A 23,939-nucleotide genomic window follows, 5' to 3' on the forward strand; every position below is an offset into this window, starting at 1 on the left:
TTTTAGATGGTGGTGTCCCCATGCATTTATTGACCTTATCCTTCTGGTTAGTCGAGGTAAGGAGCTTGGAAAGTGCTATTGAAGGTGCCTTGGACTTCCTGCAGTGCACATGTTGAGTGTTAAATGGTACATGCTGCTACACTCTATACTGGTGATTGAGGGAGTCAATGTTTAAGGTGGTAAATAAGATGCCAGTCAAGTAGATGACTTTGTTCTGTAAGATATTGAGCTTCTTGTTGGTATTCCATTTGCCAAGACAAATTAGTGGGAAATATTCCATCGCATTCCTGATTTATGCCTTGCAGATAGTCAGATGAGTTACCATGGAATTCTCAGACGCTGACCTGCTCATTGAATTTATATAGCTGATCTAGTTAAGCTTCTGGTAAATAATAATCTCCAGGCTGTTGAAAGTGGGGGTTTCAGCAATGATAATATTTTGAACTTCAAGGGGAAATAGTAAGGTTCTCTTTTTGGAAGTGGTAATTGTTTGGTACTTTTGTGGGGGAAATGTGACGTCAATAACACAAGAGAAAGGGATGCCCTAAATTCAGAAAACCAGGATATAGAAACAGCCTGGGTAGATATGAAGAATGCCAAAGGTAAGCAGTTACTTACGGGAGGTGTGTAATCCACATGTAGACTGGAAATGTCAGACGGAAAGCAGTAATCTTGATGAGGAATTCATTGAATATTTTTGAGACAATTTCTTAGACCAGTTCGTTTGACACCAATCAGACAGCAGGTTATAATAGACTTTGTTTAACCAACGAGATAGGATCAATTACTGACCTCACAATAAAATTGTCCTTCGTAGCAGTGACCATAATATGACTGAATGTTACATACAGTTTAAGGGGCAATTAAGGGCATGAAAGTGGAGCTAGCAAAAATGAACTAGCAATTTAGGTTAAGGGATAGGTTAATAGAGTTGCAGTAGCAAACATTTAACAGAATATTCCAAAAAGCACAAAGCAAACATTCCAACAAATAAGACAAGCTCTAAGGAATGGACAAGCTATCCGTGGTTAACAAAAAAGTCAAAGATAGTATCAAACGCAAAGAAGAGAGATATAATTGTGCAAAGATAGATGGCAGACCAGAGATTAAGTAGAATATAAAAACAGCAAAGAATGACTAAAAGATTAACAAGGAGGGGAAAAGTGGAATACGAGAGAAAGTTAGCCAAAAGTATAAAGAAGAAAACGTTTTTCCAGATATTATAAAAAGGGAAAGAGTTATCAACATAAGTCGTAGTCCTATAGGAAAGGAGTGTGGGAATTAGAAATGGAAGATATAGAGATGGCAGATGAATTGAACAGATATTTTCTGTGGGATTTCATCAGAAAGAACACAAGCAACATCCCAGAAATAGCTGTAAATCAGGAATTGAAAGGGAGGAAGGAACACAAGAAAATTAGTAAATTGTTGGAAATGAGAGTTGACAAATCCCCAGGTCCTGAGTTTTGCATCCTGAGGTCTTAAAAGAAATAGCTAGTGAGATGACACATTGGCTTTAATTTTCCAAACTGGTTAGACTTGGGGAAGGTTTGTTTAGATTTGAATAAACATTAGCTATTTTCTAAAAGGGAGGGAGGCAGAAAGCAGGAAGCTACAAGCCAGTTAGCTTAACATCCATCATAGGGAAATTGTTAGACTTTTTGTTAAAGGCATAATACAGCATTTGAATAAGTTCAAAGTAATCAGGAAAAGGGGTTTTGTCAAGCAGAAATCATGTTTAACTAATTTATCGGAGGTCTCTGAAGTAAATAAAGGGGAACCAGTGAATGTATTGTACATAGATTTCCAGAAGGCATTTGATAAAGTACCAAATGGAAGGTTATTGCAGAAAATAAAAGCTCGTGGTATTTCGGTAATATTGGCATGGATAGAAGATTGGCTGGCTAATAGGAAGCAAAGAGTAGGAATAGATAAATGTCTTAGTGCATGAATTGTAGGTTAGCATGCAGGTACAGCAAGTAATCAGGACAGCTAATAATGTTTTTCTTATTGCGAGTGGAATTAAATGCAAGATTTGGGAGGTTATGCTTCAGGCATTGATAAAACCACATCTGGAATACTGTGAACAGTACTGGTCACTGTACTTATGGATGGATGTTAATACGTTGGAAGCCGTTTGGAGACAATTTACTAGACTAATACCTGGAATGAGTGGATTGCCTTATGTGAAAAGGCTACACAGGCTAGGCCTGCATCTGCTGGAACTTCTGAAGAGTTAGAGGTGACTTAATTATATGCAAGATCCTGAGAGGACCTAACCAGGTGAATGTTGAAAGGATGCTTTGTCCACTTGTGGGAGAATCTAGAACTAGGGGTCATAGTTTAAAACTAAGGGGTCGCCCATTTAAGACAGAGATGAGGAAATATTTTTTCTGAGGAATGAGAATCATTAGAACTCCCTTCGTCAAAAGGCAGTGAATGCAGAATTTTTAAATATTCTGAAGACAGAAGTAGATAGATTCATGATTACCAAGGGAATGAAAAATTATCAGGGTTATGCAAGAATTTAAGTTAAAATCAGATCTGCCACATTCTTATTGCTTCTGCTTACTGCTTCTGCTCTTCTACACACAGTAATTCTGTGTCATGACTTCACCAGATTAGCAGTTCGTGTTGATGTATGTCTAATGCTGTTCCTTCCTTGCCTCCTGACACTCCTTATTGAACCAAGGTGGTCCTCTGGCTTGTTCATAAGGGTCATGAGGTATAGTGTGACCAAGAAGTTACAAATATTTGGTGAATACCATTCTGCTGATGGACCATAGTACCTCTTGGATAACTACTTTTGAGCTGCTAAACTAGATCGCTTCAGAATAGGTCAAGCACATTAACAGTGCCACACCACACGATGGAGGACATCCTAAGACTTAATTTTCAATAAGAGTGATGGTCATTCAACCAATACTGTCATGGATAAGTGCACTTGGAACACATGGATTAGCAAAGGAAAGACTGCAAATAGTGAAAGTGATATTTCAGCTGTCTTCATTTAGGGAACTAGAAGTTTCTCGTTATCAACAATTGGAAAGAGGTGAAGCAATTTAAGACAGTGAAACCACAGAAAATATAGGATGCAGATCAAATAAGCAGAAAGATTCATAACGAAGGTGCTGGTCGGCTGGCCAACCCCATAAGTCAATGGATGATGGTCTACCTGATCTAACAGTAAATTAATAAATTAAGCAATTATGCTCACACTACATTTGTTTATTTCTCTTCAGCTTCTTTTAAGACCATGCAACCATTTAAGCTATTGGGAAATTGGCAAACCTTAGTATTAATCCTATTCTCCTACTTGCATCAGAGCGTATTTCACAATAAAATCAACAGATGTTTGTTTTGAGGATTTATGCAATTCCTATTTTAACAATCACTGAATCTCCTCAACTGAGGAAGGGTCACCGGACCCAAAACATTAACTCTGTTTTTTCCTTCACAGATGCTGCCAGACCTGCTGAGCTTCTCCAGCAACTTTATTTTTGTTCCTCAACACTGTGTACTGTCATTGTTACTTTTCATTCTCTTATACTCCATAGAGTATGATAGTAGACTGAGCTTGAACTTTGCTGATATTACAGTACTTGTGGGTCTTTATTTCTGATAACTATAGGAATGTGATGGAGATGGAGAATTTTCTCAAACTAAACACAAGTAAAACAAAAGAACTAGTTGTAGACTTCAGGAAGAAGCCAGTCAATTACATTTCCTGTGAAGATTCATGATGTGGCCATTAAAATATGTAATCACAACAGGTATTTAGGTGTTAAAGTGGAGTTAATCTTACAACTGTGAAACTGCTATATAAAATAGTAGCTAAGGGTGCTATTGTTTTTTTTTGGAAGCCTCATTGAATGTGTTAGGAAATCAGACTGTTTCTAAGTTTACAGAAATTGCTAGTCCAGACAGGAAGGCTATTTGATGAACTGATCTTCCTCAAAAAAAATCTGCTCTCTGAGAGTTTTGACAAAAGTAGTATCATGAACATTGAGGATCACCTTGTGTCAGTATTACTGTTGGATGTAATCAGCAAATGGCTACAATTCCTCAGATGCAGAATAAATCAGCTCCTGAACACTTTAGTACCCTGTTCTCGAAGAATGTTTAACAGGAGCTGATGTATGGATGAGAATATGTATAACAGAAGTTCTTATGAAAAGACACCAGATGCAAAACGTTAACTCTGCTTTTTTCCCCAATTGATGCTGCCAGACCTGCTGAGTTATCCAGCAATTTCTGTTTTAGTTTCAGGTCTCCAGCATCCGAAGTTCTTTGTTTTATTTTAGTTGTTCAAAACAATTGTTTCCAATATTCTCTAAATAAATTGATCCCATTATTAGGCAGTTAAGTTTGGCATGTTACCAATTTGTACAGACCTGAAAATTCCCAGGTTTGGCAAATTAATTTACGATATTCAGATACTGTATCAGGACATTACAAATGATGGTGGTTAGAGAGGGAATAAAACAATGTCACAATTTTCCACTGCTAAATCCTATCAAGATCCATATCTTAAGACAGTATTGAGATTGATGATTGCATCCAAGGTACTCTCTCAAGTAACAACGTAGGGATATAACTAGAAGGCCTCTAGCTCTCATCAACAGTGATATCCTGTTGTACAAGAAGTGTGTGTGTGTGTTGGGACTGGGGAGGTGATTGGACTCCAGTGAAGAAACATTGTGCCTATGTCTTACTGTGTATAAATGGCATAATGATGTCCTCTAAATCCATTCTAATGTGTTTAAATTTTTATGCTAATCACATAGACTGCCTTAAGGTCTACAGAACAATGATTCTTCCGTGACTTCTCTGGCTGGAGTACAAATCAAGAATCACAGATTAACAACAGAGTTTCTCATCAACACAACCAGAGGCTAGTATTAAATTGACAGAATCTATTTCTTTGAAGTTAATAAAGGAACCAGACATAAGAAGCTACATATCCATACTTTATTTGAAAATCAATATTACAAAATTTGGTCAAATACCAGGTTTAATACATTGTAAGTAAAATTCACCTTTTAGATATCCAACAAAAATCACGTCTGAAGTTATTTAATACATTTAATAATCTAGTAAACATACATTTCTAGAAATTCAAAGGTTCTCTTTCCTAATCATATCCAATTTCAAACTGAATGAATGTAACAGTTTACTGCAGTGTTTCATACCTGAAAAGCATCTGGGAATTAAAAATCATGCTTGCTTCTATAAAACAGCATTTGTATTCAATATGGATGCCATAATTATTTATTTATCACAACAGAAGACTGGCTATGTGAATGTAAAAGAGGAAGAACCTATTGAAAAATTGTGAGGAAGATGAAGAAAAATTTTATTCCTGTTTCTACTAGGAATTTCTGCATTGTGATTAATCATATCGTGCCTGCGGCCAACTTTAGCCTTGTTAATTTAAGAGTCTGGAGTGGATGAAAATCTCCTTGATTTTAAGAATTGGCAGGATTTGCAAGATGACAGCATCCACAATCTCTACCACCCATAAGGACAAGAACAGGTACAGAGGAATACCACCACATGGACACTCCCCTCTAAGCCACTCACCATCCTGACTTCAAACTATATTGTCATTCCTTCACTGGTGCTGGGTCAAAATTTTAGAATTCATTTCCTAACAGTACTTCCTACACATCAAGGACTAAGTAGTTTAAGATAGCAATTCATCACTATCTTCAGGGCAATAACAGTTTGCAAGAATTTTTGGCCTAGCCAGCAATGCCCACGTTCCCTTGAACAAATATTTAAAAAATGCACAGTTCAAACCTTAAGTTCTGAATGAGCTTTGACACAGCAGAAATCAGCTCAGATTTTGCAATTTGCTTTAAGATAAAAAAAAGTCAGTGCTTTTCTGTAACAATGCATGACATATTGTTACAAACTCTACTGGCTTCCTGTAACCCAAGTGCTTTCCAATATGCAGTATCAACCAATAAAAGTATTCTTGAAATCCCAACATTCTTCCACACTATTCTATTTTCAGAAGCCAAATAACCACTCTTCTTTTAAATAGACCTTTTAAAATCTACTTGCTAATCCAACTCTTCTCATTTTTGCTTGCTCAGGATCCACTACATTTTCTACCTCAGATGACTTCATATACAGCATTATGAAAGCAACAGTTTTTGTTTACATTGATGGTACAGGGGCAACAGAGCTTTATTTTACACTCAGCCACTCTATCCACTTTGAAAATATCCAGTGACAATACTAGGTCCTGTAATAGTAAACTGCTCCATTTTATACCATCATCCCTCAACCTCATCTTAATTCAGGTTCAAATTACCAGTCAGGAATTTTCAAAATATCCAAGTTTTGGAAATATGTACAGTACTTTTAACACAAAAAAAATCCAGACTTTCATGTGGCAATATCACAATCATCTCACTTAGTTCAGAACATTCTTTTTCAAAACTGTGTTAGAAAACATTGTTCTCATAGTAATGAAGTAAAACCGCTGAAATATGAAAACTTTCACAAGTGACTTACAGAAGTTTCACCAGCATCATCCTCCTGTGCATCCTATTTGCAAAGAAAGCATCACATTGGTGATTCTGGAAACTGCTGCCTTTGAGCAAGGGCCTTGTTGCTCAGTAATCGTTGCTGCTGTTGTAGAAACTGGACAACTTCTGGACTTCTCAATAATGACTAAAAATAAATGTAATTACATTACTCATCAAAAAATATCAAATACTGTTGCAGTAATAGTTTTTTTGTACTCTATTACGGATTTTTAAAAATCTAAGTAGAGTTGTTGTACTGCAAACTTCTCATCCAATATTTCACATCAAAAGCCAAATTCAGCCCTACCATGATCACAACAGAAAGCTAAGCTTGAACAGCACGATTGGAAAATAAATGTTAGTATTACAGCCACATTTCTGATTGAACTCTTCAAACTTTCTGAAAGCAAAATTACTTTTTGTTAAAAAAAATCAAAACAATGCTGGGACCCAGTCTACAAACATGCATAAGTTGTGACATTTCCATTTCTTTACTAGCTGATTGATTATTATGGCAAATTGCACCCTTAAAACAAACTACATGGAGGAACTATTCAAAACATTAAGAACAGTATTTTTGGTCCAGTAATGTGCACAACATTTTAAAAACTTAGCAGCACAGGCCATTCAGTTCAATAGAATAGTGTAGCTTTCCGTGCCTTACACAAATCTGCCACATTATTTTATAGCACTGTAACACCACCACAAAAGGCAAGTATCAAAATAAGCCAAGGTGTCCAAATCCTTTCAGAGTGAGCTTCAGAACAAGAGTGCAACCTGTATAATTAAAACCGCAGATTTCATGCAGTTATCCTCCCATTAGAATGTGTGCATTAGAATGGATATCACAGCATAGTAACAGTCTTCTGTTCCCAGTCAGACTTGCACATCAGGAATGAACATCTAATCAAGAGGTTTTTCATTTTATTCATTCACGTTATGTGGGTACTGCTGACTAGGCCACCATTTATTGCCATTCCCCGAAGGAGTTGATGAGCTGCCTTCTTGAATCATTGCAATCCCTGTGGTGGAGGTTCACTGGCAGTGCTGTTAAGGAGTGCCAGGATTTCGACTCATTCACAGTAAAGGAATACGAGAATACTTCCACATCAGGATGCTTGGAGGGAATTTGCAGGCGGTGGCAGTGTTCCCATGCATCTGCTGTCCTTGTCCTTCCAGGTGGTAGAGCTCACAGGATTGGAAGACGCTGTCAGAAGAGCCTTGATAAGTTGTCACAGTGCAACATGTAAATGAGATACACTGCTGCAACATTTCTCACTGGAGATGGACATTGCCTGGTACTTGTGTGGCATGAATGTTACTCGCCACTTATCAGCTCATATTTATGCATATGGATCTGACTTTTAGTTAAGTGACAATTTTGTTCCAGATTATCATTTCTGAAAGCATTTACATCATAAAGGTAAAACAGTCTGTATTTGCTGGGCTTTTCCTTTAAACAAGCGTATAAACTAGGTACAAATTTCAACTAGTGGAGAGCTTGCCCCCCTGATTCCCATTGACTTCAATCTTGTAGGGCTCCGTAGGTCGCTGTACTGGAACAGATTAGCTTGAGGCACAGGCTGTTTTGCAGCACAAGTCTTCAGCACTTTTGCCAGGCCCATAACCTTTGCAGTATACAGTGCCTTCAGCCATTTCTTCAAATCACATGATTGAAACGAACTGGCTGAAGACTACAAGAGGAGGTCGAGACTGATCACTGAATCAGCACTTCTGGCTGAAGATGGATACAAATGCTCCAAGCCTTGTCTTTTGCGTTGAGGCACTGGGCTCCCTATTAATGTGGATGCAGATACTTGCAGAGTCGCTTCCTTAATTATCCACCGTTATTCACAACTGGACGCGGCAGATCTGCAAAGCTTAGATTAGATCTATTGGTTGTGAGATTGCTTGTTCCAACTATTGCATGCCGCTTCCACTGTTTTGACATACAAGTAGATCTGTACTGTATCTTCACCAGGTTAGTATCTCACTTGTAGATCATGGAATTCCCATTCTGACAGCATTGAGAGTGTTCCCACATCCCAAGGACTGTAGTGATTCAAGGCGCCCGTCCAGAGCAATTAGGGTTAGGCAATAAATGCTGGTCTAGCCAGGGATGCCCACATCCCATGAACATGTAAGAAAAATTATTTCCAAGTTTATATCACTTAGGACTGGTTCACAATTTTTGGCACATTTACTCCATTAAGAAATTTTTCTTGTTAATCCAGGTTTCTACTGATTACCCTCATATTCCTCAGTTAAATGTTGCTTATTAATAATAGTAATTTTTGTGAAATTTTAAAATTAATTAGCTGCTTTTTCAAACTTTATGCTCTCATTCATTTCTGAATAGTCAAATAAATTAAATTAATCCATCATTTGTAGAATTAATGATTCCCAAAGCAAATTATCCAAGTTGCTCAACAAATTTTTTTTTTTTTTTAAAACTTATGTTTACTGATTGATTTTTAGTCATGCAGACGAAGGAGGCTCCAGGTTTTATATTTATCTGTGCTAGATAATTGATTCCAGCCAACCAGGTTGGCAGGAATTAGGGTGCTAAGCTGGCCTTAATTCGACAAATTTCAGAGGAAGAAATGAGAACAAAATAAACAGCTAACCAGAAACCCTGTTTGCTGTCCAGAATCTGGACCACACCTCAATGGATTTTCTTGTGATCCATGTCTGAACTCACCAAAAGAACCAACTATAGATCCAGGGGAACAGTAGAGAGGGTCACTCCAGTTGCTAGACTTTTCCACTACTTGACCATGACTGACAGCCTTGGAGAGGGCCATCTGTAGCCTAAAGACTTTCCTTGAGTGGTGGATATATACAGTAAAAATCAAACAAGATGCTAAAGTCTTCATCTAGTTTTACTGTATGCTTCTTATAGGTGATTGAATCTCATCAGACTGATTTAATCCTGGTACCTTCCCCAGATTGAAGAGGCATTAGTTGCACTAGTCTATTTCTGTGCACCCAACTCCATGCATACACATTCCATTAAATTTGGTTATTCAAGAGTCTAATGTTGAAAAGGGGATATCTACAAGTCAGCCATTTATCAAGGGTTCTGAGACTGTACTGCTAAAGTTACAGCAGAGAAACAGGAGAATCCTTGTAAAAATTCAACTATCCTCATCAGCTGCAGAATATTGAATTTCCCATGGAGTTCGCATCAGTTCGACTTTGAATTTATGGTGTTAACACTTCACAATTTCAAGCATTTATTACTGATTGGACTTTACAGACTAGGTACACCCAAGCATAATAGATTAGATCAGCAACTGTGATATACACAGAGTGTACTGAATAGTATCTCCATAAAGTGAAAACAGAAAACGGAATCGTATTTGAACAGAGTAGTATGACAAGAATTTATCACTTACAAAATACAATATACATTTTCCTCAAAATAAAAGAATGAAATAATTCCCATCTTGCTGTGTAAAATATAGGAATATTAAACCGGCACAGAATTGCTTCAACACACAGGAAACAAATACAGCAGATACAGTTATATCAGATAAATAAAACAAATGCAACCTTCACAAGAATACCTGTTAGCTGTCTGCCCACATATGGGTGAAATTAAGGGATTGACAAAAACACTCACCAATCTCTTTTGGCTTAAAACTTGCTCAAGGAGGCTGGCTTTACGGCTCGTTTGATGCACTATCATACACCTCAAACGCTGTTTGCTGGCAGATGTAGGTCTTTCATCTGTATCATCCTGTGGAGAAATGAGGACACATAAGTGCTTTACAATTAAAAACATCACCTGCCACTAAACATCCCATTTAGTCATTGTTCCAGCCCATAATGACCTTTCACTGACCTCTTTCAAGGAAATCAATCTTGTTATCTCTTCAAAACCTGAAATAACTCATTTTTCCAAACACTTCAAAATGTAAATCCTCAAAATATCAAAAAATGAAATGGCTTCAAAGCAGTGATATTTTGCACTACAAGTTCCTGAAAGTGCAGGGATTAAATGATGTGACACTGTCCGGAAGAGGGCATCTGGGATATGAATGAATAAGACAAGCACTGTAAACACCTATAATCAATTTAACACCGTAAAGACCAAGAAGGAACTGCAAGTTGGAAATCAATGAAATCAATGCCAAATCTGGTGTAGGAAGAGAAATTAAGATAGGAAGGACTTTTTAAAACATCACCAACAATTAAACTTGAAGGAATGAGGCTCCACACTTTAATTTTTAGTGCCAGAAACAATGAATGGCAATCATTAACACCTAATGCTCTTAACTGAACGCTTGCACTTAGAATCGTTGGACCAAGATATCTGTAGTGAGTTTATTGCCATGTAAATAAATAACAAATGTGAATTTATGAGAACCTTTCACCTTTTTGGGATATCCCAAAATACTTTACAGATAATTAAAGTACTTTTGTAATGTAGGGCATGGGCACCCAGTTTCCATACAGGTCTCAAACAGCATTATAATAATGAGCAGATTCTTCTTTAAAGTGATGTTGGTGAGGGTCAGGACACAGGAGAATGCTACTGCTCTTATCTGAAATAGATTTGTGGGCATTTTTTTAAACATTCACCTCAGATGGCAGACAATACCTTGGTTTATTGTTTCAGCTAAAAAGGCAAATGCATAATGTTCAATGCATGTCAGTGGTATGGAAAACAATGAAAACAATTAAACAAAGCAAACAGCTGAGTGATGCACCTCAGATATAATATTTAGCTGTTCGTATTGAACAATGTTTTTTTTCCCTTATCTGAAGGTGTTTATTATTTCAACATAAATAACACCAAACATCTGTGGCCTCATTTTGACTATGGAATCTGATGCCCGAATTGACTTAAAAAGGAGAATTATTCAATGTTTGCTTCACAGTTAGTGCTAGCCTGAGCAGCTGGCAAGAAAATCAATTCAATAAAGCAATTCAAGATGTGATCATGAAAATTGTTGGATTAAAATACTGCATTCAGAAAAGCAGCAAACACTTTTTTTTGTACGGTGCAAGGCAAAGTGGACGTTTTGGTGAACCAGGCAGGTGGATTGCAGCAGTTCAAGAAAGCAGCTCACCACCACCTTCTCAAGGACAACTAGAGACGGGCAATAAATGCTGGTCAGCCAGCGACGCTCACATCCCACAAATGAATAAAAAAATTTCAAATAAAAATTATAACTATAAATTAAGACTGGAAATAAAGAAATTTAAGATTATTATTCACGAGATTATTTGAGGTTACATTCATGCTTATGCATTTTTGTTTTAAAGTTATTGAGATTGAGATCTCATCACTATTGACAAAACCACTGACCAAGTTCAACTCTTGGGTCAGGCTGGAGTATTGGGCGATATTAATGCACAACAGCTAACTCAACAAGCCTGAGCTGGAAGGATTAAAGGATGGTGGTATTTAACTTAATTTGTACTCCAGCACATGCTGATATAAAGCAAACATTATAAAGAAAAGCATTTGCATTTAAACAGTATCATATATTACATTTCATTAGCAGTCTGAAGGCACCTTACAGCACAACCAATAAATTATTTTAAATATGCCACAGTTTAGTGATCACAAGTTCAAATCTCACTATCGCAAGAAAATGAATTCAACAAATCTGCTAATCTATGGTCAGATGCCATTAAAGTTTCAGCTATCATAACAATAAGAAACAATAGAGGTACTATATATTATTGTTTGTCCTCTACAGGCCAAATAGTAGGAAAGATAGAAACAAAGTTCTGGGAAAATGAGGGAAATGGAAATATTATTCAGTAGAGTCACAGAGCTGCACAGCGTGCAAACAGACCCTCCAGTCCAACTCGTTCATGCCAACCAGATACTCTAAATTAATGTAGTCCCATCTGCCAGCATTTGGGCCGTATCCCTCTAAACTCTTCCAATTCACATACCCAACCAGATGCCTTTTAAATGCTGTAAATGTGCCAGCACCACTTCCTCCAGCAGCTCATTCCATACACTCCCCACCCTCCCTGTGAAAACTTTACCCCTTAGGTCCCTTTTAAATCTTTCCCCTCTCAGCTTAAATCTATGTCCTCTAGTTTTGGACTCCCCTACCCTGGGGAAAGACCTTAGCTAATCACCCTATCTATGCCCTCATGATTTTATAAACTTCTACACGGTCATCCCTCAGCCTCCAACGCTCCAGGGAAAATAGCCTCAACCTATTCAGCCTCTTCCTATAGTTCAAACCCTCCAACCCTGTCAATATACTTGTAAATCTTTCCTGAACCTTTTCAAGTTTCACAACATCCTTCCTACAGCAGGGAGACCAGAATTGAATTCAGTATTCCAAAAGTGGCCTAGTTAATGTCCTGTATAGCCGCAACGAGACCTCCCAACTCCTACACTAAATGCACTGGCCAGTAAAGGCAAGCATACCAAACACCTTCTTCAACTATCCTGTCTACCTATGACTCTATTTCAAAGAACTATGAACCTGCACTCCAATGTCTCTTTGTTCAGCAACACTCCTCAGGACCTTATCATCAAGTGTATAAGTCCTGCCCTGATTTGCCTTTCCAAAATGCACCACCTCACACTTACCTAATTTAAACTCCGTCTGCCACTCCTCAGCCCACCGGCCCATCTGATCAAGGTCCCGTTGTACTCTGAGGTAACATTCTTGGCTGTCCACGACACCACCAACTTTGATGTCATCTGCAAACTTACTAACCATACCTCCTATGATCACATCCAAATCATTTATATAAATAACAAAAAGCAGTGGACCCAGCACCAATCCTTGTGACACACTGCTTGTCACAGGCCTCCAGTCTGAAAAGCAACCCTCCACCATCACTCTCTGCATCTTCAGTCGTTACAAGTTATTATATTAATATAGACAGAGAGTAGTGAAAAGGGTAGGATGGTGGTGAAAGAGTTTGCGTGTGTTTGAGAGTTTCTAGGTCAGTATGTTTCTAGTGTAACCAATCTTACTGTGGGGAAGGTAATCAATTGTCAGCAGGAGGCCATTCAGGGAACAGTGATCATAACATCATAAGTTTTGTGCTAGTTAACAGAAATGGAGCAATTCAGAGTAAAAGTAATTAATTGGGAGAAAGGCCAAATTCAACGGGGTTGAATAGATCTGACTCAGGTAAACTGGGAACATGCAATTCTGAATTTGGTGATGTGTCATGAGACAGACGTGATCAGGGAGCTTAAGGTGAAAGAAACCTTTGGGGGCAGTGACCACAATATGACAGAATTCACTGGAGAGGGAGAAGCTGGAATAAGATGTAATGGCATTACAATTGAGTAAAGTTAATTGCAAAGACATAAGGGAGGAACTGTCCAGAGTTGATTGGAAGGTTAGCCTAGCAGGGAAGAGGTTGAAACAGCATTGGCAGGAGTTTCTGGGAGTAATTTGGGAGGCAGAAATTAATCCCAAGGAAGAAGAAACATGCTATGGGGAAGATGAGGCAACCATGGCTGACAAGGGAACTCAAGGATAGCATCAAAGCAAAAGAAAAAGCGTACAACATGGTGAAGATTCGTGGGAAGCCAGAGGATTGGGAAGCCTTTAAAATCCAGCAGAGGATAAATAAAAAAAGCAATAAAGAGGGAGAAGACAAAATTGAGAGTAAGCTAGTGAGTAATTTAAAAGAAGATTGCAAGAGTTTTTCTTAGATATAGAAAAGAGAGAGGCAAGAGTAGATAATGGATTGCTGGAAAATGAGCTGGAGAAATAGTAATGGGGAACAAAAAAGTGTGGAGGAACTGAATAGGTACTTTGCATCAGTTTCCACTGTGAAAGACACCAGCAGCATACCAGAACATCGAGACAGTCAGAGGGCAGAAGTGTGTGTAATGGCCATTACTAAGGAGAAAGTGCTGGAGAAACTGAAAGGTCTGCAGGTGGATAAATCCTGCAGACCAGATGAACTAGACAAATTCTGAAGGAGATAGACATTGATAATGGTGTTTCAAGAATCACTGGAGCAGGGTTCCAAAAGTCTGGAAAATGACTAATGTAACACCCTTGATAAAGAAGGAAGGGAAGCAGAGACAGGAAAATACAGAGATAGTAGGAACTGCAGATGCTGGAGAATCTGAGATTACAAGGTGTAGAGCTGGATGAACACAGCAGGCCAAGCAGCATCAGAGGAGCAGGAAGGCTGACGTTTCGGGCCTAGACCCTTCTTCAGAAATGCCATTCAGAAATGACAGGAAAATACAGGCCGGTTAACTTGACCTCAATCATAGGTGAGATTTTAGAGTCCATTATTAAGGATAAGATTGTGGAGTACTTTGAACCACATGGTAGAATAGGGCTGAGTCAGCACACTTCATCACGAAGGTCATGTGTGACAAATCTGAGGAAGTTAGACAAAGGAGATCCAGTAGACGTAGAGTCATAGAAATGTACAGTATGGAAACAGACCCTTTAATCCAACTTGTTTATGCCAATTTGATATCCTAGACTAATCTAGTCCCATTTGCAAGCATTTGGCCCATATCCCTCTAAACTCTTCCTATTCATGTACCCATCCAGATACCTTTTAAATGCTGTAATCCTACCAGTCTCCACCACCTCCTCTGGCAGCTAATTCCTTACATGCACCACCCTCTACGTGAAAAGTCCCTTTTAAATCTTTCCACTCTCACCTTAAACCTATGCCCTGTAATTCTGGACTTCCCTACCCTGGGAAAAAGACCTTGGCTATTCACCCTATCCATGCCCTCATGATTTTATAAACCTCCAACGCTCCACGGAAAATAACTCCAGCCTATTCAGCCTCTCCCTACAGTTCAAACCCTCCAACCCTGGCAATGTCCTTGTAAATCTTTTCTGAACCCTTTCAAGTTTCACAACATCTTTCCTATAGCAGGGAGACCAGAATTGAACACAGTATTCCAAAAGTGGCACCCTATATAGTCGTAACATGACTTCCCATCTCCTATACTCAATGCACTGACTAATAAAGGCAAGCATGGCAAAGCCTTCTTCACTACCCTCTATGCCTGCAACTCCACATTCAAGGAACTATGAGCCTGCGTCCCAAGATCTCTGTTCAGCAACATTCCCCAGAACCTAATCATCAAGTGTATAAGTCCTGCCATGATTTGCTTACCAAAATGTAGCACCTCACATTTCACGATCTATTTGGGTTTCCAGAAGACCTTTGACAAGGTGTCGCACAGAAGGCTGCTAAATAAGATAAGAACCCATGGCGTTAGGGCAATGTATTGGCATGGTCAGAGGACTAGCTAACTGGCAGAAGGCAGAGATTCAAGATAAAGGGGTTTGTTTCAGGATGGCAACCAGTGACTTGTGGAGTTCCACAGGGGTCAGTGTATGGACCACAACTATTCATGTTATATGTTAATGATCTGGGCTAAGGAACTGCGGGCATTGTTGCCAAGTTTGCAGATGATACACAGGTAGTTAGAGAGACAGGCAGTGTTCAGAAACTGCTCACAATGTTCCAAATGCGGTCTTACCATAGCCTTATATAGCCTCAGCAGTATATCTCTGCTCTTATATTTTAGTCCTCCTGAAATGAATACTACAACTGTATTTGCCTTCCTAACCACCAACTGAGCCTATATAGTAACTTTCAGATAATCCTGAACTAGAACTCTTAAGTCCCTTTGTGCTCAGATTTCCAAAGCCTTTCTCCATTTAGAAAATGGTCTATGCCTCTGTTCTTTCTACCAAAATGCATAACCTCAGTTTCCCACATCATATTCCCTTTACCACTTCTTTGCTCATTCTCCTAGCTCATTTGCAAACTTAGCAACAATGCCCTCAGGTCCTTCATCTAAATCATTAACGTATAACATGAATAGTTGCGTCCTCAACACTGATCTCAGTGGAACTCCACTTCTGCTTTTATTCTTATGGTCAAAGGTCTGCATCTCAGCAAGAAACTGAGAAACTTTTCGTTGAACACATAGAATCCCTACAATGTGGAAACAGGCCATTCGGCCCAACATGTCCACACCAATTCCCCGAAGAACATCCCACCCAGACCCAACCCCACACCTCCCACAGCCAATCCACCAAAACTACATAACCCTGGATACTATGGGCAATTTAGCATAGCCAATCCACCTAACCTGCACACCTTCAGACTGCAGGAGGCAACCCCAGCAGAATCCCACAGACACGGGGAGAATGTGCAATCTGAGACTGTAACTGAACCTGGGTCCCTGGCGCTGAGACTGCAGTGCTAACCACTGAGCGACCGTGCCACCCAAAAGAGAATTAGAATGGAAATAAAGCCCAAAATTAACTGTTAGCACAGCTTAGGTATTTTATGCTCATATAAGTTTTGTTTACGCTGACCATAGCCTGAATGCTCTTCTTCTTCTTGTATTTGTCTTTGTAAGTTTTGTTGCGGTGTTTTTTGCACATCCAAGGTTTCCTAGGTTTAGCCACCAGGTTGGTGGTTTCGGTACAACCCTGGTACACACATTTCCTGAACACCATCTCGCTGTGGCCGCTTTCTTCCTCCTCCTCTTCATCATCCTCCTCCTCCTCTTCCTCATCTTCCTCGTCATCTTCTAACTCCTCCAACTCTTCTTCTTCTTCCTCCTCCTCCTCCTCTTCATCATCGTCGTCGTCGTCGTCGTTCTCCTCTTCTTCTTCTTCCTCCTCCTCCTCCCCGTTAGCCTGCCTCGGACTCCCTGTGTTAACAGGAGGCTGCACGGCTTCCTCCGCTCCTCGGTCCTGACCAGTTTCGAAGACAGCCGCGTTCATAGCCACCGTGGTCACCTCCTGGTAGTTGGCGCTGTGAGGGGACACGGTGGTCGTCGTGGTGGCTGTCGCTGTTGCATCTTCGCTGCTCCGATCGCGCACGCTCTGGCCCTCACTCATCCCGACTCGCACACCGCCACTTCCCAGTGTAAACAAGCCACAACGAAGGCCCAGCCTCTGCACACCAACGCGCATGCCCAGAGGGCTCGTCCCGCCCATAGCCGCGGTGTGTCCAGGTCACTCCCCGCCCCTCTCCAGTACTCACCAATCAGCTGCGGCGGTCACGAGGATCACGTGGTACTCACACGCACCCTGGACGGTGGCCATCTTTGTAATGGAGAAGATGGTAGGAACTGCAGATGATGGAAAATCTGAGATAACAAGGTGTGGAGCTGGATGAACACAGCAGGCCAAGCAGCATCAAAGGAGCAGGAAAGCTGACGTTTCGGTTCTGATGAAGGGTCTAGGCCCGAAACGTCAGCTTTCCTGCTCGGCCTGCTGTGTTCATCCAGCTCTACACCTTGTTATCTCTTTGTAATGGAGAAATTCTGTTTCGGTTTCGTTGTTGCAGGATGGTCAGTTGTCGTAAGCCTTCCTGTTAGGCTTCATAGTTCATCACTTATAGAAATTTATAAAATAATGGGAGGAATAGATAGAGTTAATGATAGTTGTCTTTTCCCTAGGATGAGGTATTTCAAGACTGGGGGCACATTTTAAGATGGGAGGAGAGAGATTTAAAAAAAGACGTGAGGGGTAAATTTTTTACACAGAGGATGGTTCACGTGTGGAATGAACTTCCTGAGGAAGTGGGTACAGTTTCAACATTTAAAAGACATGTGGATAAGTACATGAATAGGAAAGGTTTGGAGGGATATGGGGCAGGACCAGGCAGGTGAGACTACCTTAGTTTGGGATTATAAAAACCGAAAGACCTACGGATGCTGTAAATCAGGAACAAAAACAGAAGTTGCTGGAAAAGTTCAGCAAGTCTGGCAGCATCTCTGAAGAAAAAAAATCAGAGCTAATGTTTCGGGTCCGGTTCTGAGGAAGGGTCACCGGACCGGAAACGTTAGCTCTGATTTTTTCTTCACAGCTGCTGCCAGACCTGCTGAGCATTTCCAGCAACTTCTGTTTTTGTTCCTAGTTTGGGATTATGTTCCGCATGGACTGGTTGGGCCAAAGGTCCTGTTTCTATGCTGTATGACTCTGTAACAATGACCTCTATTTGTATGTTCTCAGTATCTGCACTGTGTGAAGCAGCACCTGATATAGCTCAGGACCTTCAGGCATAGCAATCTGCACTTGTTGCAGGGAAATATTGAATTCATGAAGTGGCTGGCTTCTGCTTTCTCTGAAATTCTCATAATGTGCCCCTGCCAACACCATCCCAAACAGTTAGGCTCCAGATCACAGCCATGAGTGATTAATAATTGAAAGTTAATGTCAATTATGTCAACCACCTACATAACTTGCCTGCAAGTGAACTTGTATTGGAGGAATGGACATCCAAGAGATCATGATCCAGTGGCCAGTTCACCAAACAGAATGTCTTTGTGTATATGGCTTTCATTTATCCAGTCACCACGACTGAGCCAGAGCACATATTATTGATTTGGCAATGTATGTACGGTGATGGAGTTAGCACAAGGGTCACTAACAACCTTGTACATTTTAAGTTCCTCTTGTAACTTCATATTTTGTCCTGGGTCTTGTTCGTTGGCTCCTCGGGACACTACTTCTCAGGACAGTGACTGGGACATTGCTGGCTGGTTTCCTCTTGTTGCTGCCGATTTTGGAATTTGAACCTGGGCACTCGAAGGAAACTGAGCAGCGCAGCACAAGTATTAAGATGGCAGTAGTGGTCTGGCAGGCCTTGGGTGGGAAGGACGGATAAAAGCAGAGGTCAGAACCTGAGCCTCAAGTTGGGTCCAACTTTACTAGAATGTGAATCAGTGACTTGAGTGGGCCAGGATAGGGGTTGGGCAGACCGTATAGTGATAGGGGCGTGACTCAGGAAGAGGGGCTGCTGATTTAGTTAGTTAATGGAGGTGACAATGTTTTAGGGGGAAGAGGGTGAGACGCTGCTGAGATTGTGGGGATTGGGAAGAGGTTTTTGATAGAGGCAAAGTGCAGAGCATTGAGGAAACAGTGCATGTGTGATGAGGAGGCAGATTGTAAGAAAAGTATATTATGTTTGGAATACTGCAAGAGTCATGTTTTTGTTGTTGAATAATTTCCAAATCTGAGTTCTGTAGTCCTGCCAAATGCAGTCATGAATGGTCTTGGACAATTAAACAACTCACTGGAGGAGGCTCCACAAATATCCCCATCCTTAATGATGGAAGAGCCCAACAAGTCAGTGCAAAAGACGAGGCTGATACACTCCCAGCAAGTTTCAGCCAGAAGTGCTGAGTGGAGAATCCATCTTGGCCTCCTCCAGCAGTTCCTAGCATTATGGATACGAGTCTTCAGCCAATTCGATTCACTCTGCATCATATTGAGAAACAGTCAGAGGCACTGGATACTGCAAAGGATAGTGGCACTGACAAAATTCTAGCAACACTGTAGAACTTGCTGCTCTCCTAGCCAAGCTGTTCCAGTACAGCTTCAGCACTGGCATCTACCCAACAATGTGGAAGATTGCCCAGTTGTATCCTTTGTACAAAATGCAGGACAAATACAGCCTGGCTGATTACTGCATCGTCAGTCTACTCTCGAGTATTAGTAAAATTTCGGAAGGTGTCATCAACAGTGCTATCAAGCAGCACTTGCTCAGCAATAACTTGCTCAATGACACCCAGTTTGGGTTTTGCTAGGCCCACTTAGCTCCTAACCTCATTACAGCCTTGGTTCAAACATAGACAAAAGAGCTGAATTCCAGAGGTGAGGTGAGAATAATGTCTTTTACATCACAACTGCATTCAACCGAGTGTGGCACCAGGGACCCTGTGCAAAACTGGAATCAATAGTAATGGGTCGAGCTGGTTAGAGTCATACCTGCCATATAGGAAGATGGTTGTAGTTATTGAAGGTCAGCCATCTCAGCTCCAGAATATTTCCAAAGGAGGTTCCTCAGGGTAGTGTCCTAGGCCCAACCATCTTCAGCTGCTTCATCAATAACCTTTCCTCTAACATAAGGTTAGAAGTGTCGATGTTTGCCAATAATTGCACAATATTCAGCACCATTCACAACTCCTCAGATATTGGAGCATTCCCTGTTCAAATGCAACAAGATCAGGACAATATCCAAGCTTGGGCTGACAAGTGGTAAGCATCAGAAATGCCAGGCTATGACCATCTCCAATAAGAAACAATCTAATCACTGCCCCTTGACATTCAAAGGCATTACTGTCACTGAATCCCAACTGTCAACATTCTTGGCATTATCATTGACGAGAAACTCAACTAGTCACACCACAGAGATACAGTAGCTACAAGAGCAGGTTAGAGGCTAGGAATACTGTAGCGAGTAACTCATACCTGAATCCCCAAAGCCTGACCATCTAAAAGTCTGGAGTGGGGCTGAATATTCCCCATTGCCTGGATGGGTGCAGCTCCAACAACACACAAGAAGCTTGAACCCATCCAGGTCTCACTAACTTGATTTAACTTTTTTGAAGAAGTGATGAAGAAGATTGATGAAAGCAGAGAGGTGGACATTGTCTATATGAACTTAAGTAAGGCGTTCAACATGGTATGCTAGATCTAGCCATTTGTATACAAAATTGGGTCTAAAGTAGGAGACAGAGGGTGGTGGTGGTGGAGGGTTGCTTTTTGGACTGGAGGCCCGTGACCAGCGACCAGCGGTGTGCTGCAAGGATTGGTGCTGGGTCCACTGCTTTTTGTCATTTGTATAAATGACTGGATGTGAATATAGGAGGTATGGTGAGTAAGTTTGCAGATGACACCAATTTTGGTGGTGTACTCATTGGTGAAAAATGTTACCACAGAGCACAACAGGACCTTGATTAGATTGGCAAATGGGCTGAGGAGTGGCAAATGGAGTTTAATTTAGATGAATGTGAGGTGCTGCATTTAGTAGATGAAATTAAGGCAGGATGTAGCACTTAATGGTAAGATCTGTGGAGTGTTCCCGAACAAAGGGACCTTGGGGTGCAGGTTCATAGTTCCTTGAAAGCAGAGATGCAGATAGACAGGGCAGTGAAGAAGGCATTTGGTACACTTGCCTTTATTGATCAGTGCATTGAGTATAGGGAGGTCGTGTTGTGGCTGTACAGAAAATGTGTTAGGCCACTTTTGGAATACTGTGCTCAGTTCTGGTGTCCCTGCTATAGGAAAGATGTTATGAAACTTAAAAGGGTTCAGAAAAGATTTTCAAGGATGTTGCCAGGGTTAGAGGGTTTGAGCTATCGGGAGAGGCTGAATAGGCTGGGCTATTTTCCCTGGAGCGTCGGAGGCTGAGGGGTAACATTATAGAAGCTTATAAAATCATGAGGGGCATGGGTAGGGTGAATTGTCAAGGTTTTTCCCCAGTCTAGAACTACAGGGAACAGGTTAAGATGAGAAGGGAAAGATTTAAAAGGGACCTGAGGGGCAGCTTTTGCACACAGAGGGCAGTGCATGCATAGAGTAAGCTGACAGAGGAGGTGGTGGAGACTGATACAATTACAACACTTAAAAGGCATTTGGATAGCTATATCAATAGGAAGGGTTTAGAGGGATATGGGCCAAATGGGACTAGATTAATGTAGAATATCTGGTCGGCATGGACGAGTAGGACCGAAGGGTCTGTATGATCTATGATCCCAATGACTTTATGACAGCCTGCTTGATTGGCATCACATCCCCAAGCATCTTGACCCTTCACCACCGATGCTCAACAGCAGCAGTGCGTACTACCTACAAGTTGCTCTGCAGAAATCCACCGAAGATCCTTAGACAACACCTTCTAAACCCACAACTACTTCCATCTCAAAGGACACGTGCAGCAGATAAATGGGAACACCACCTGCAAGTTCCCTTCAAAGCCACTCACCATCCTGACGTGGAAATATATCACCGTTGCTTCACTGTCACTGCGTGAAAATCCTGCAATTCCCTTTTTAAGGGAATTGAGTGTCAACATAACACATGTGGACTACACTGGCTAAAGAAGGCAGCTCACCAACGCCTTCTCAAGAGCAACTAGGGAAGGGTAATAAATGCTGGCCCAGCCAGTGAAGCCCACATCGCACAAGTGAATAAAAAAAATTCCTGAGGAACCAATTCCATTATTGTGTAGACAATTATTACACCACTCCCTCCTTCTCCTCCTTTGGCTTTCCTTCTGGGTGACTTACTTTGACTCTGGTGAGGGCGGGTTCTGTGGTGGATGAATCGACCTATCCTGGAGCCTCAGAATCTGCCACAGGCTTGGGAGGTGGTATTTGATGAGGTCGATAGGTGGAAACCAGGTGAGTGGGACTGTCTGATTGTGTGCATTCTTTCTGCTGTTTGCGCTTGGCCCCCATGTGCTCCACTCAGTGACATTCAAAGTGGTTGGTGCCTTTCGCAGATGTGTCTTCTCCAGTTTGTGCATTCTAGAGAAAGTGATTCCTGCATGTTGGTGGATATCTTTCATTTGTTTAGGGAGGCATTCAGGATGTCCTTGTAGCATTTAATCTGCCTTCTTAGTGATCACTTAACATTGCGTATTTGGAGTAGAGCATTTGTTTAGGGAATCTTATTTTAGCCATACCAACAATGTGGGTCAACACACTGCACTGGTTGTGTGTGACCAGTGATTCAATTCTAGGGATATTGGCCTGGAAAATGAGGCTTACATTGTTACACCTATCCTGCCAATGGCTTTGCAGGATTTTGTGAAGGCAGCACTGGTGATAATTCTCTGGGGATTTGAAGTTTCTAACACATATGGTCCACTCTTCTGATGCATACAGCAGATTGGGACTGTGACTGCTCTGTAGACCATGAGCTTGGTGCTGGGTTTCAGCTCTTAGACTTTGAACACTCTGTTCCTCAGGCATCCACAGTCTACAGTGGTGCACTGGAATCAGTGTTGGATTTCATCATCAATTCTCTCATAGCCTTACTGAATGCATTGACAGTGGTTTGTAGGTTGACTTTTGAGTGTGTACGCATGCAGGCATCATTGGTGTATTGCAGCTCAATGACAGAAGTTGAGGTGGTCATGGTTCTAGCCTGGAGGCATCATAGGTTGAACAGTTTTCCTCTTGTCCTGTAGGTTAGCTCCACTCTGGCTGGGAGTTTCATGGAGATGGGGTGGAGTGTTGCAGGGAAGAAAATTGTTAATGCAATGTTGCAGCGCTTTTTGACATTAGGTTGCACTCATACTGGATTTGTGGTGGATCCGTAGGTGAGGATCATGGCTTGCATGTTATCATGAAGCTGGTGGAGAATGGTGATGAATTTCTGTGGGCAGCTGATTTTGAGGAAGATATTCCAAAATTCTTCAGATTTGCCAGAGTCAAAGGCATCTTTGTGAGATTGAAGAAGATCATGTACAGAAATTGGTGCTGTTCCCTGCACTTTTCTTGGATTTGGCGCACACTAAAAATCTTGTCCATTGTGTTACTTAACAGGTAGAAGCAGTGTTTTTTTTATTCTCTCGTGGGACATGGGCGTCACTGTCTGGCCAGCATTTATTGCCTGGCCCTAGTTGCCCTTGAGAAGGTGATGATGCAATGCC

General features: G+C 40.9%; 1 protein-coding gene across 4 annotated transcripts in view; it reads right to left on the minus strand.

Moving 5' to 3' along the window:
• Positions 1-17,479, minus strand: part of LOC109923703 (regulatory factor X-associated protein) — a 92,988-nt gene extending 75,509 nt beyond the window's left edge. For 3 of the 4 annotated variants that reach the window (XR_007262303.1, XR_007262305.1, XR_007262304.1), the window contains exons 1-3: positions 16,859-17,479; positions 10,165-10,281; positions 6,526-6,684 (exon numbers count right to left, since the gene is read on the minus strand). Coding sequence is in view for 1 of the 4 variants with exons in the window: in XM_020523749.2 (XP_020379338.2) it covers positions 6,577-6,684; positions 10,165-10,281; positions 16,859-17,464 (831 nt within the window). In the remaining 3 variants the exon portion in view is untranslated. Of the gene's footprint in view, positions 1-4,957; positions 6,685-10,164; positions 10,282-16,858 lie in introns of those variants that run through there. The other variant, XM_020523749.2, reaches the window with a different exon arrangement.
• Between the last annotated feature and the right edge of the window lie 6,460 nt (positions 17,480-23,939).

This window comes from Rhincodon typus, chromosome 6 (genome assembly GCF_021869965.1).
Source record: "Rhincodon typus isolate 14 chromosome 6, sRhiTyp1.1, whole genome shotgun sequence".
NCBI classification, from domain to species: Eukaryota; Metazoa; Chordata; class Chondrichthyes; order Orectolobiformes; family Rhincodontidae; genus Rhincodon; species Rhincodon typus.